At 48.6% G+C, this 14,497-nt stretch overlaps 1 protein-coding gene across 2 annotated transcripts in view; it reads right to left on the reverse strand.

The window, feature by feature from the left end:
• Positions 1-1,252: 1,252 nt before the first annotated feature.
• The window catches only part of LOC135388360 (uncharacterized), a 60,949-nt gene continuing 47,704 nt past the window's right edge, over positions 1,253-14,497 (reverse strand). For both annotated transcript variants that reach the window (XM_064617872.1, XM_064617873.1), the window contains 5 exons: positions 5,897-6,289; positions 4,770-4,955; positions 3,289-3,312; positions 1,966-2,139; positions 1,253-1,777 (listed from right to left, as the gene is read on the reverse strand). In XM_064617872.1, the coding sequence (XP_064473942.1) occupies positions 1,683-1,777; positions 1,966-2,139; positions 3,289-3,312; positions 4,770-4,955; positions 5,897-6,289 (872 nt within the window). In that variant the 3' untranslated portion in view covers positions 1,253-1,682. The remainder of the gene's footprint in view (positions 1,778-1,965; positions 2,140-3,288; positions 3,313-4,769; positions 4,956-5,896; positions 6,290-14,497) is intronic.

The following is a 14,497-nucleotide window of genomic DNA, read 5'->3' on the forward strand; positions in this document are numbered from 1 at the left end:
AAACTATAGGCGTCCGAACGCCTCGTACCCGATACCCGATCAACGACTGTCATTTGTCATTGCTTGTTGCCTTACAACACTGCATTCCTCCTTAGCACAGTTCCTTAGCAGTTACCGTAAATCGGGACCGGAATACGCTGTGACTGAGACAGATAGCGTAGCTTTGCACGTACGATATCATCTAAATACCCGCTCACATCGTCCTGTATAAAGGTATGACGCTACTGTAAGTCTGATTCTCGGTGATTTCGCTCGACAAGTTCCGTCCGACGTTGATGTAGTAGCTGTTCTGTACGTAGCGCCAAAGCCAACTTTGTCAGTCTATTCAGGCTAAGGTCGCTCATCACACCCCTTGGCTGCGAGCTTCTTTCAACCCGATAGCACCTCTATTTCCATTTACATCCAACTTTTTATCTGATACTAATTTTCATCTTGCAGCCACTGAGCTCCAGTCGACAATAGCAGTCCCTGCCAGGGGCAGCCCGACATTACCAGGCTTATTCCTGAGCAATATTAATGTCGTTACTGCAGTCATTCTGTGTAAGTCTTGCTTGCATAACCGTATGTCATGTGACAAACAACCAAGGCTCCGTCGTATTCCTGTAACTCCCACTGCATTCCGACAAACGCGAACTACGTTAGTCATAGTTACTTGTATGGAGTAACTAGAGAGAACTTAGTTACATTGCAGTTACTTTTTATAAGGGTGATGCAATTGTTAAAACGCTGTTATCCCGCACGGAAAAATACGACATGTGCATGCGACCTGGCGCACGCGGTGAAAAAGAGCACGGTGACACGCACATGTTTCGTAGCGTGTAGAGAGACATACGGAGGAACAAGAAACTCGCCAAGATTTTTTTAGGTTGCTTAGTTGAACTCTAAGGTTGCTTCATAGAGCGGCCACGGAAGCTCATGGTAGCAGCAACCGGAGCAGGATTAGCCATTGCACTGGTCGGAACGCAAGTGAGCCCATATCCACAGAATGCAGGATCCCGTGCTAGGGCAGTGACACTATTACTCATATGAGTAACTCCGACCATTGAGGGTCATTTGTTTGGAAAGCTGGAATTCTCTGCTTGGTCAAGAGCCCAAGGCACATACGGATTACGGATAAAAGGAACGAAGACACAGTTAGTAACTAGTAACTAGTTGCATTTTGCAGTTACTTTCACAGTTAAAAGAAGACGGGAAGCAGAGCAAAGAGGAGGAAAATAGTGGGGAGAGAAACGGATGTCATTTACGCCACAAGTAAAGGTTAAAGACAAGTTTATTTTCTATCATTTTGCCTTCAGGCAGTGTCTTCTCTTGCAGATCCGTCCCCCATCTTCTCATTGAGCACAAGGATGGAATACCTGTCCAAGGGAAAGGCTGAACGGCAAATAAAGCATAGGAAAGCATAGGAAAGCGGCACAGTGTCGGTGGTGAGAACCCCTGTACGTGATACTGGCTGTAGTGATCAGATGCGTGTGATGCGTTCTTTTCAACCTATTTCACTAGCAATCGATTTGGGGGAACACGATGGAAACCACCGCGAACCCCACACGGAAGCGTCGTGCTTCCATTGCCGGGTGGATGGGTTCTCATTGGGAACGTTTGCAGTCGTGATGTTACACGACCGGTTGGGATACCGTATAAGATAGACTATAAGATACGATATAGTATAGTATAGAGATATTATTTCAGTGAGCGTATGGTACGCCGCGGTGAATGACCAGGACGACCGCGACGAGTGCAACCCAGCCGCCGTGCAGAGATCGTCCCGGAGTGCCGCTATCTGCAAAAGAGAGAGACCCGCTTATTATACCCTGCTATGTGCCCTAGTGTGCGTGAGTGAGATATGTTCCATATTGTTCTACTCTACTGGAAAACCGTTCTATGATGAGGATTTCACTCCCGTTTCCCTCTATCCCCAAAGGTATCGCTTCCACGGGGTCGCCCCCTTGATAACAGTAATTGTCTTGCCTTTCTTCTTCGCCACACAGCGAGGATCGTCGTCGCTCCAGGTCCCGTCCTCTAGGCATCGCCTTTCGGCGACGCCAACCAGGTCGTAGTCCGAACTGCAGGTGTATCGTGCGATGGTGGTATTTGTCTCCACCTGGCCGTTCTCAATTGGTGCTGGTTCCGGGCAGCCTCTGCCTAACGCACAAAAAAGGCAGAAGATCATTCGCGTCGTGTGGCTAGCCAGAGAGACTGACAAAGGACGGACGCAAGGGCAGGGAGAACGAAATTTCCTACCCAAGGTGCACGAACGATGCGTACTTCTACCATTTAGAGCCAATCCACACACGCCTCCTCCGCGTGTCACTTTCCGTGTGTCCCGTTGGAGAGGGTAGGGCAGAATTTCTTACCAAAGGTGGTACAGCTCTACCGATTATACTTTTCATTAGTATGTGTTGTTATACCGGTTGGTTTCTTACTGTTCCGCGAAGGTTTCCCTGCGTCCAGGTTGCGTCTCGTGGATATGCACTAACACGCACTTACCACGCTGCGCACGCCAACCATCATCGAGGATGAATGGTCGTTCTGCCCTGTGAGGCGTACGGGAGGCGTACGCGGGCCACTGTTGGGCCGTTGGCATGGCCCAGCGCTTCCTGCGTTCACCGTGCTGTGGTCAAGAGTGTACGCGGAGAGGTTGGTCACAGCTGCGAGGATCTGCTACTTCGAATTACGTGTCACGCGCGCACGACGAGCACGATTCGGGACGATTGTTGTCCAGGAGCGTGTGCTCGACACTCGACGGCCGCTGTGATGACCATTGGGCAATACCTCTAAGGCAAGGTCACACTGCGCAATAAAGTGTCCACACTCCACCAACTCCACCATACTCCTCCGTTGTCGTCTGGCGCGCTCCAATCGCTGGCCGCTCTGCCGTCACCGCGCGGCACAGCGTTCCTTAAAAAAGGGCCCATTAACTAACCATGCGGTGCACGCCTTTTCTCTCCGTGCAACGAATCAAGGGAGAGAGGGGAGGGGGGAGGGGCATTCTGTTTAATGCAGTTTGCCGTGTGGCTAGGGTATGTGTTCGAATACCACCAGTCTTGTTCGATAATTAATGTAACCTGTGGTAATAAGCCGGCATACCTATTGCCGCCGAAGGAACACACACCGCATAGCACGCTGCGAGCCACGAATGACAGGGTTATCGCTTCTGATGCGTTTTTTTTTTTTTTTTTTTCAAATTCTACTGTACCGGCACGCGTTACGGCGCTATTATTACACTATTACACTGGTTGGTGCACAGCATGCTATGCGCACAGTGTAGCATTGGGAGTGGTTTTTACGTACCTCCAGGATCTTGTCCTGCGTCACCTAGGAAGTAGAGGACATAATTGAGAAGAGCTGCGTAAGGATCAAGTGCTTAGACCACAAATAGGGCAGCGTCCTGCCGGATCGCTATCTGCCCCGAACGGGAGGCGTGCACCTTTTTTGTGACAATTATGAACGGCGTGAGTGTAAAAAAGGCGTACCCCTCCCGTTTTCAACGAATCATGGCAGATGATGGTTTATTGACCAACCCCAAATTATTCACGGACGTTTTTTCCCCGTCCTACACACAGGCAAAAGGAATGGGCATAATTATTAATTCCAGTGTATGAGCTGAGGACATAATGTAGGCTTTAGAATCCACTGTGACGTACGTTGTGGCGCTATCTAAACACCGTCATATGACTTGGAGCCATGTCTTCGCTTAACGCGCTTATCACTTCGCTTCGTTCCCGCGAGCGGCACCGCTTACGTAGAATAGCCGTTCTAATAGCCGAGAATGGCTAAGGATCTCCTGCCCATCCACCTCGTATTTTTCTCGGCGGGAGCGTAGGGAATACCGGTGGTACAGATCCAAAATCCGAGCCTCTGGGGACCTCCTCCGTTATGTTATGGATCTATACCACATGCGCTCCGACGACACAGGGAGGCGCTGCGAGCCGTGTATTCGCTATGAGTGCATCCGAGCCTACACATGCGGCACCGATCAAAATAGGATGGCATACCATAGTACCATATAATACATAATACTGTAGGAGACACGGCACCTTCACAACACTGCACACTATACACGCCTTTTGCACCTTCGTTGCCATGCCATGGTGTTATAACACCAACCGCGTCTGCGCCAACCGCTATGCCGACCGATACTGCTATCGCTTCTGAGAGAGGGCCGTATACGCCTTTTTATGGCAACCAGGAAAGTGAAAGCTATCATTCTCCATGGTGGCTGGTTCTGAGCATCCTTAGTCGCTGAAGGACCGGAAGTCTTCGTGACGCGCTTCGGCGCGTTTATGTTACCCGCGAATGTCATGTATACACACAATATTGCACTGCTGTAAGTACCCACAGGCGATTTTAGCTAACCGTGTCCCCAACAGTACCACATAGTACCCCACACGGACAAAATACACACGCACAGTCTTCAATTAGCAAATGGAACGTCACGGGCAACAAGGTGGGTTACCTGAAACGTTTCAGAAGACACCAAAACTCCACCACATAGAACGCTCCTAGCCAACCATGAGCTCGAATGATTTTCCCTCCCGCTCCCTTGTTTTCGATATCACTCTATACAATGGTTGGACTTCAGAGCGCCATATGTGGTGGATCTGGTGAAGCTGTGGTGAAAGTACGATCCAAGCTTAGCGATGCGATGATGCGAGGAAGGATGATCGGATGTAGACCCCCCCCCCCCCCCCGCCCTTATGCCATGAGCCTTCCCAGCGATTATCTGGGGCAACTACGTTTACATACATGCATATGCGGCTCCTTCCACTTACCACTGCATATTGGAGAGGAGAGAGTCTCCTGTGCCCCCGTTTTGCCAATCCCTTTCCAGGTGCCTCCAGTGGTACATATGACTTTCGTGTAGGCAGGCTGCTTGCCATTCGTGCATGTAATTTCCAGCTGCTTCCCCTCGAGTTCGTCGTTGGCCTGTGTCGTATCCGGCAACTTTTTGCACACGTCTGTGAAATGAACAGGATGCCACAGGATTACACACCCTTCAACAAAGGCAACCAAAATCACGTTCCTGCAGAAATGCGCTGTTGCTGCTACTGCTCTTGTGGAACGCGCGGGGTGTTGCCTTGCCCACCACTATTCACGCCCTCCTACACGCAATTGCAGTCAAAAGGAATATTCCAGCGTACACTCTTAGCTAGCGTAACTTACCACATAGCACGCTCCTAGCCAACCATCATCCCGAATGACAACGTTCTCGCCCCTGATTTGTTGAAAATGGGAGGAGCCTATTTTGTGCCATTATGCACGGCACAAAATAGGCTCCTCCTCCCGTTTTCAACAAATCTAGGGCGAGAACGTCATTCGGGATGATGGTTGGCTAGGAGCGTGCTATGTGGTGAGTAGGAGCTGTCAGGACAGTACGCTGTCCCTTTACGCGTCGCCTGTGCAACGCGCAATCTTGTATTGCACGTGCGCCGAACACCAACGCTATTCACAGCTCACTAGGCAGCTGCAGGTGTGCAGGTATACGATCATTGTCTACCAGAGAATACCACGCCTATCGCACCGTGTGAATGAGTGGACGTAATTCATTGGTGTGATTCATTGGTGTCACTGCGACCAGCCGCGACAAAAATATGTAAACCGAAACCAATTAATTACCGCAACAAATGACCCGCTTCGATTTTTCTCCACTGAAGGTCCCAAAAGGGGTAGTACCCATTTTAGTGCCGACAGCGCGCTGCTTTTTTACTAACTAATTTGAACTTTAAATAATGAACGCCTCCCGCGCCTCACACGGTGCGCATCAGGTGGTATCGTGCAGATACTTGTAAAAAGTCGATTGGTGCACCCGTTCGCGAATTATTTAGCCCGGTACTGAAACACCCGGTATATAATTGCGAACGCCGTTGGTCATGAGGGCTGCAATGGCAAAGACACTTACCGACGCATATGGATCCACTGAGATCCGCCATGCCCCCACCGGCAATCCCTTTCCATCCTGCACTTGTGCACTTGACCACCTCGTACTTCGGTTTCTTCTTGTTGTCGCTGCACTTTATTTTCCTTTCCTCATTCACAGGGATCATCGTCCCTGTCTGTCCAGGTTTCGCGGGGTCCAGTATCGTGCCCGTTGGAAGGGTGGCGCAAGTGCTTGCTGGTGGGCCCGGTGCTGGTGGGACAGGTGGTGCTGGGACAGGTGGTGGTGGGACAGGTGGTGGTGGGACAGGTGGTGGTGGGACAGGTGGTGGTGGGACAGGTGGTGGTGGGACAGGTGGTGGTGGGACAGGTGGTGCTGGGACAGGTGGTGCTGGGACAGGTGGTGCTGGGACAGGTGCTGCGAAGGAACGGTGTAAACCCTATTTCATTTGCGGTTCATATGCGAAACATAGGTGGAGTTGCTGCGCCAACTAGTGGGAAATGCAGAACATCAAACCAATGTTGAATTCCAATGGCAGATTCACAATGGCAGAGCAAGTTTTGTTGCTCCGCCGAGAGCAAGTCCGCTCCGCCAAAATAGGCAGACAAAATAGGACGTGTCACGTGTGTCGCTCGTGCTACCTATTTCCAGTCTCTGCTTCGGCAACATGGCCGCTTCCCGACGAGTCTTCGCCGTGACTAGTATTTCGCGTCGTACGTTAGTAATTTTGTTAGCAATAAGCCAGAGATCACCATGGGAACGTTAGGTGACAAACAAACAAAACATGGCGTTGTATCGTCTCCGCCGCCGTCTCTGGCCGCCATCCACCAAGGAAGATTGGCCAGGGCTAAACTCCAAGTTGGGCGCAAGTGTTCCAGTCGCAGATTCGGATCACTTGCTCTAGGCCAGATCAAGCCGCTCCACTGCGGAGTGTGCCGCTTGCTCCGACTCTGCCATTGGTCCGGTTCGGGTTCGGTTTCGGTTCAGCTCCAGGAGGACACAAATATCGGTTCCGAACTATTTCCGTGTCCAGTCTCTTTCATAAGTTAGTTTCATTAGTGGTACCGCGGTAAAGGGACCTTGTTTAGGACGAACGTTGTCGGACGAGCGCACTGCACGCACGAACGGCTTGCAGACGTCACTGCATGCAAGTAACGCCCACTTGTCGGCAGTCTCGCCGTCACCCCTCCCGCCTCTACCCGATAATCGGTAATATTAGGCGAAATGGGATGTAACCGATCAAGCCTTGAAAGAAACTCTCCGACCTACACAGCGTGCAGAGTCTGCGTTAAAGGTCAGCTCCGGAGGAAGCTCACTGCCACCGAATACCCTGTATTTACTGCATCTTTTTTGGTTTGCCGTGCGATCGTCCGTTTGAACCGCTGACGTCACGCTCAGCTTTCGCTTCGGCTCTTCTTGGCTTCGCAATCGCCAGCAATCGCCACTGTCATGCTGAAAGCGAGTCGCCTGTACGTACGGGCACCATTCTGATCATCTTTTCTTCCTCCGGCTGATGCAGCGTGAGCAGCATTGTGAGAATGCTGTGCTTCTCGCAGTACGAGCAGGTACGCTAATAACAATGATGTTTCGTTCCTCAGTTGGGTGGTGGTGTTTCGTTCCTCGTTCCGTGATTGGGTGGTACGAAACCAGCCAGTCAGTTGGTCAGAACAATGCGAGTGTCGTGCGTGCTCGGAGCGTTTTGCATCAGAATGTCACGAGGTCGGTCACCTGACTTGGCGATTTGGATTGGATTGGATTGGCGATTTGGATTGGAAAAGTCGCGGAAAAGCGACGCCGCACCTGCCTCGTCAGACGACTACTCGTCCACACGAACTTCCACTATGGCTTGCACACAATGTGAACGACATGTAAAACCGCGCAGTTTCTCAGAGAAGCTGCTTAGAAAAGTCAGCTTGTGCACAAGGAAGCAGCTGAAATCAGCAACTTCAGACACTGTTTGCGCTCGACCTTTTCCCAACCATAGAACTATCCCATATCCTACATGGTAGCATATTGTTGCCAGGCTGTGTGCCAGGCTTGAGTGCTGCACCACAAATTAGATTGTGGTGTCCCAGAAATTGTGTCATGCTGTCAACGGCATTTGTTCTTACTAGGTTTTTGCCACCTCCCAGTGTATGTAAATTTGCCAAGTAAAGGTGACTTTTTACCCCACCAATGTGAAGAGCGTATCCAATTTCCATCGGAAAATATAGCCGAACGTCGTGCTCTACGGAGCTCCCACAGGATAGCGCACGATGAATTCTTCAGCACAATCTTTGTCAGTCCGACGACAGAAGGTTGGGAACCCAGCCCACCCCCGGCATCGCATAAATGGCATGGCTTATCGCGTCCGACTGGGATAATGCTTTTTCTACTATCACTCTGTGGGCTGGCTTGACTGAGTCATCGCGCGTGGTCCGGTGCTCCGAAATGCATGAATATCACGATACCATATCATGGATATCATGGATCATAACGTTGCTTTACATATTCATAAACGCTGGTCTCCATGCAAGATGTGCACATGAAGACATTGGGAAGCAGCTTGGCCCCATGAAGTAGGGGACGGGCACAAGACACAAGACTTCCGTGCACAAAGTAAATGGTACTCCAGGTTCCTTAAGCCATTTGAACTACATGAAGTGTCAGGGAAGGGGTTGAGATGTGGTTTGTTACATCATGGGTGGATCATGCGTTGCGCTCCATAATGAGACCTCGAACACGTGCCCGACTAAAGCGCAGATGTCAAAGACCTCAGAGCTCCAGCCAATTCGACTGATAGCCCTAAGGGGTGTGACAGGAGCTGCTTGATTTTCGCTATTCAAGTACACGCTATTCCCACCTCGGTTGTTCATGTGGGATGGTGTTGCAACCATGGAAGGAATGACGAACAATTTTGCACGAACACCTCAACTCCACCTGTATTCTGTCCATCTTGCAGTACACTTGTTTACCTGTTGCGAGGGATTATGCGGGGCAGTCAAAATTATGGTCTATTCACGGTCGCACGGCAACTAGTAAACCAGCCGAAGTAGGTGCGAAGATATCCCTGATAATTACACTTGCACTGTGTCCCTGTACTGTTCAGTGGATTTATTTTTCCTTTCTTTTTGTGCTACATAAGCCACGTATGCCCTCATGTAAGTATCTTGCTTGTTCTTGTACCTGTGCTTTGTCTCTCGACAGTGAAGCAAATACACCTACTGTATGTATATGATAACCATGGCGTTGCCAAACACATCTCGTTCACCCGATTGTAATGCCAAGATTGATTGATTGATTGATGTGTTTAATGGCACAAAGGCAACAAAGGCCATAGAGCGCCAAAACCATGGTGAGCGTGTCGGAGATGATGCGTGATGTGTGTGTAATGCCAAGAAGTGCGATTACTGTTCCTGTAACGTCAACGCCGGGCATTCGAGAGAGAGATATGCGCAAGTGCATGCAAGCAGCAAGTGATGCAGCAGTGGTGAGCCGTAACGATAAGCAATGATCTACCTACCTACAATATCTTTCCTATGTAGGCGTAGCATAGTTCGGTTGACGATACGTGACGTTCGTGACGATTGTGTTCTTCGCCAGTTTGCCGCTGGCCGGAAGCATAATCGCCCGTCCACATTCCCGTATATGCTCCGTAGAGCACACGAGAAGCACTTGAAGCGGTACAGACCGCGTCATAACAGCTGCAGTCATAAAAAATGGCGGCCCCGTGATTGTTTCGAAATATTTAGGGTTATTCAAAATATGGGGCTGTTTTGTGGAAATGAAGTTCGATATGGGGGAGGGGGGGGGCTTCCAGAATATTACAGAATTACGTGTTCATAGCGTTTGATTTGAGAGGGCCTTGATATTCCCGAAAGCGCCACCAAAACGCCTCGAAACAAAGACTACGCTTGATTGCTTCGAAGATGACATTCCGTGTTTAGAACTACCCAAACACCCTACACTGTTCGCGCGCTCCTACATTCTTAAAAATGAACTTCACCGCATGATGGTTGGCTCGGAGCGTGCTATGCGGTGCAGTGTAGGCAACCATTCCGAATCATATCATTTTGTATCCTGATTTGTTCAAACAGGGGGAAGGAGCCTACCTGGAACATGCGCCCAGATAGGCGCCTCCTCCCAAATCAATACACAGAATGGTTTCATTCGGAATGATGGTTGGCTACAGTGATGGCCAGTAGTTAACTACATGTAACTACTAGTTGTAGTTAAAAAGTAGTTATCAACTACTTGCAGAAATGTAGTGGCAACTACTAGTTAAACTACTATTAAGTAGTTAACTACAGTAGTTAGGTTACTGAAGGCGCCAACTACTTCCGATTTTGCCGTAACCTTTACGGCACGATTGTGCTTCCGACTTTTACCTTGAGCTACCTGTTTGATGAGAATGGAGGTGTAGAGCAATTTTGTCGTGCATGTGTACTAAATCTTCACTTTTAATGCTTTAAAACAGGTTGCTTTAAAACAATGTTTAAAACAGGTTGTTGAACGTACACCATAGCTGATCTGTTCTGTTTCCCACCACTGTACTACCGCACATGCTTTATCTGTTGTTTTTTTGTAACGTCCGCAGTTTGATTCCAAAGCGTAAGGATTTGTGTAGTTTGTTGCAATCCTGTGAATGTGACCCTGTTGCACTGTCTCTGTGATCGCGTAAATAGACGAGAAGGTGGTGTTTGACTCGCCGTTAAAAACTGCTTTAAATCATATGCTGTTCATTGTACACTTCCTATCGAAGTAACGTGGGTATTGATTGACTGCGTCACGTGTAGATTAGTAGTTGGTGCATGCTATCGACCTCCCTCAAGCAATGCATTCATCCCAGAATTACACAAATCACTACATCATATATTTCACAAATTCCCAAATTCAAAGGTTATTCTTCTTGGTGATTTCAACTACCCCTCAATTAATGGGAGATCCACCTCAGCCTCTGGCAGTGAAGAACGTTCTTTCATTGATTTGTGCCATGTGTTTGACCTTCATCAGGTGCTTCTTGAACCCACCCGTAACTCCCACCTCATCAAACATCCTAGACCTAATCCTCACTAACGACCCAGATATAGTAGGTTCTGTATTTTCATGCGCCTTGAGTGATCACAAAGTACTACATTTTACAATACCTGTCCCCAGCGTGCCCCGTCGTTCCTCGTGCAAACGCATAAGATCGATAAGGGTAACTACGACCAAATAAATTCTGAATTATCCAATTACTTGGCTAACTTTCTCGCTAATTTTGAAGTACGGACAGTTGAGGAAAACTGGTGTTTATACAAATCCAAGATTAATGCACTTATTGAAGCCTATATACCCTCCATTATCATCAAGACACATTGTCATGCCCCATGGTACAATCATGAAATCAAACTGCTCGCCCGTAAAAAGAAACGTCTGTACAGGCTTGCTAAGCGCTGTAAGTCTGCATCATCACTGCTAATATCAAGAGTGCGCCCGGAAATACATCTCATTGGTGACTTCTTCAAAACGCAGGTTCTATAGCGAGGGCCTCGTTAACCTCTTGAAGCACAACCCCAAAGCATTCTACAAAGTTATAAACCCAAAATCTCCATCGGTAAACATCCAACTGAAAGATCCTGATGGTAATTTTGTTAGAGATAACCAATGTTCTCTTATCTTCAATAACGCATTTGCAAGCGTGTTCACCAACGAAGACACAACTCCCCCTGCCGCGCCTCCCACATCCATCTTCAATGGCATGTCACCGATAGCGATATCTCCTGCTGGCATTGAAAAGATTATCTCTTCCATCAAGGTTTCCTCCTCTGCTGGTTTAGATGGAATAAACAGCAAAATTCTTAAAAACACAAAGGCTCACTCGAGCAGATTTCTTGCTGCAATATTCCAACAATCACTTAATAGTTCATAGATGGGTAGAAATCCAGCGAACCGGTAGAGATGGAGGAAGGGAGTTGCCTCAGGACAGAAGCCGCCGATATTTCGAACAGAGACTGTTCTTCTGGGCACCGTCCTCATCATTGGCATGATTTAAAGGGACAATTCGCATGAACCTTTGAACACGTCACACCTAACCCTTTATATACCTTGCCAATGATGAGGACGGTGCCCAGAAAAAGAACAGTCTCTGTTCGAAATATCGGCGGCTTCCCTCCTGAGGCAACTCCCTTCCTACTTAATAGTTCAGTTCTGCCAGAAGACTGGCGTCGGGGAATGATAATACCAGTGCATAAAAGTGGTGTCACTCATTCACCGTTGAACTATAGACCAATCTCCATTACCCGCGTCCCCTGCAAAATCATGGAACACATTATATATTCGCAGTTAATCAACTTCCTAGAGTCAAATGCTTACTTTTCCCCCTGCCAGCATGGCTTCCGTAAAAATTTCGCACAACTATATAGCTGGTTTTATCCACGACCTCCACTCAAATATGGACAGTTCTACTCAAACAGATGCCGTGTTCCTGGACTTTGCTAAAGCCTTTGATTCTGTACCGCACGCTAGATTAATGGTTAAACTCTCACAACTAGGCCTTGATGCACATGTTCTCTCCTGGATTAATATATTCTTAACTGACCGCCTCCATTCCACTTTCGTGAACAACCATTCCTCGTCCTTTTGTCACGTATCAACTGGTGTCCCCCAGGGTATGGCCTTTGGGGTATGTAAATAAATAAATAAATAATGCTTGTCTAGTGAAGCCTCATTTGCTGTGAAATAATTCTGCAATTTAGTTTATCGCGTAGGCACAAAAAGAATTTCGCCGCAAGCTTTGTGTTTGACGATCGTAGCAATGGCTTGAGCCAAAGTTTGTCATTGCTTGTGATTCATATTTAGGTGTCTAAGAACACTACAAGGGATTGGTGTTGATGGACAACGTAAAGTAGTTATAGATGTAGTTAAACTACATTGCAGTTGCAGTGCATGGAAGTAGTTTTAACTACTCCCCTGAACTACTACTACTACTAAACTACTAGTACTACTGTAGAAGTAGTTAGTGGCCATCACTGGTTGGCTATGAGCGTGCTATGTGGTGTAACAAGACTGCTGTTCTCCTGCTGTAGAAGTGCACTCGCATATGCAGTATCACTCAGTAGGAACTATACAACCCTCGAGGAATTCTCGATGAATGCAGGCTTGACAACCAGGTGCATGCAACTGCCTGCACAGGAAGTAACAAACGACACACCGGCCCACACCGGCACCATTAACGGCACCAGATTTCGCCCCAAATTCACCCCAATGTAGTAGGGAATCTACCATCACACGAAGTGGTACATTCACATACAGGGTGTCCGGCGAGAAAGTGTCAAAAGGGTGTCACTAAAAAGAAACTATAGGGGTGATAAAAGCATGGGACTTGCGTGAAGGATTTTGCCACCTACTGTAATGATTTTCGTTTGTAGTGTGATTGTAGTGTGAATGATTTCGTTAGTGTAATGGTGTAATTTTGCTAATCATTTCTGAAAAATGGCAAGGGAACGTCACGTTTTTCTGCCGCAATTGGAAAGGCTATGTCTGGAATAGCCTATAGCAGAATTAGTTGCGCAAATTGCTGAGGAAAATTGCTACCCAAAAAGCACCCGCAGTCCTATCGCAAGTTAAGCGCTCTTTCGGCCTTCGGTTTGGCTGCTCGCGCTGCTTTTCGTGCTTTTCCAAAGTCACTTACTTATGTGAGCACCACTGCGGAAACAACGTTTTGTTAACGTGTTCTTACCGCGGTTGCGGCTGTCGTTCAACAGAAAGCAGCTCTGTCACGGGAATAACGTTTCCTTCGTAAGCACGTACTTGACCGGTTGTTTCGTACCCCTGTCTGTGAGAGAGTCATCTTGAATCGTTCATTTGCAAGCTGGCGCTGTGCTACAGCTGCAGATTCAATTGATTTCCTCCATCGTTGTACAAATTTGATTACTGGCATGCTTTACCACTTCAGCAACAAACACACCAAACGCGGCCACGTCGTCACACAATCGCTGCCGCGAATGATGTTTCTAGTCTTGCGTGGTTGTCCTGCAGACCCTGACCGGTCTTGTAGTAGAAGGGTAAGCCAAGAGTAAACCTCCGAACACATACAAATAAAGCTGGACGCGCGGCGTTCGTCACAATGCAGATATCTGAACTGCAAGACAACCACGGCTCCCGTCGTCTGCTTTGGGAGCTGGCCTGCGCATGCTCTTGGGGTCACGTGAGCGGTCACATGGTAGACAGGAGCATCCCAGAATGCAGTGCGAAGCTGGCACGCCCGTCCCAATGGCAAAAAGTTGGAAGGGCCGCTCCTGTGTTTCCTTCCTCCATGTGTCGGACAAACATGTTGGCTCTCGGCGCCGCCAACATGGATCAGCGCTATGATAGTGAACGTTGCCCAAGCGCACGGGCGATCCGTCGTCTGTACGAGCGGCTGAGTGAGACGGCCGCTGTACGGAGTCATCGGCCAAGTCACTCCGCGGCACTCGGCGTCGTTTCGGAGAACCCACAAGCATCTTTGCGGCAGATTAAGGTTGCAACAGGAGTCCTTCGTTCAACAGCATGGGACACACTTCACAAAGCGAAGTACCACCGGTACCACGTGAGCCTCCACCAGCAGCTCCACGACGACGACTTTGCCAAGAGGCTAGACTTTTGCGGGTCCGCAGCATGCACTGC

Source organism: Ornithodoros turicata, chromosome 3 (assembly GCF_037126465.1).
Source record: "Ornithodoros turicata isolate Travis chromosome 3, ASM3712646v1, whole genome shotgun sequence".
Lineage (NCBI taxonomy): Eukaryota > Metazoa > Arthropoda > Arachnida > Ixodida > Argasidae > Ornithodoros > Ornithodoros turicata.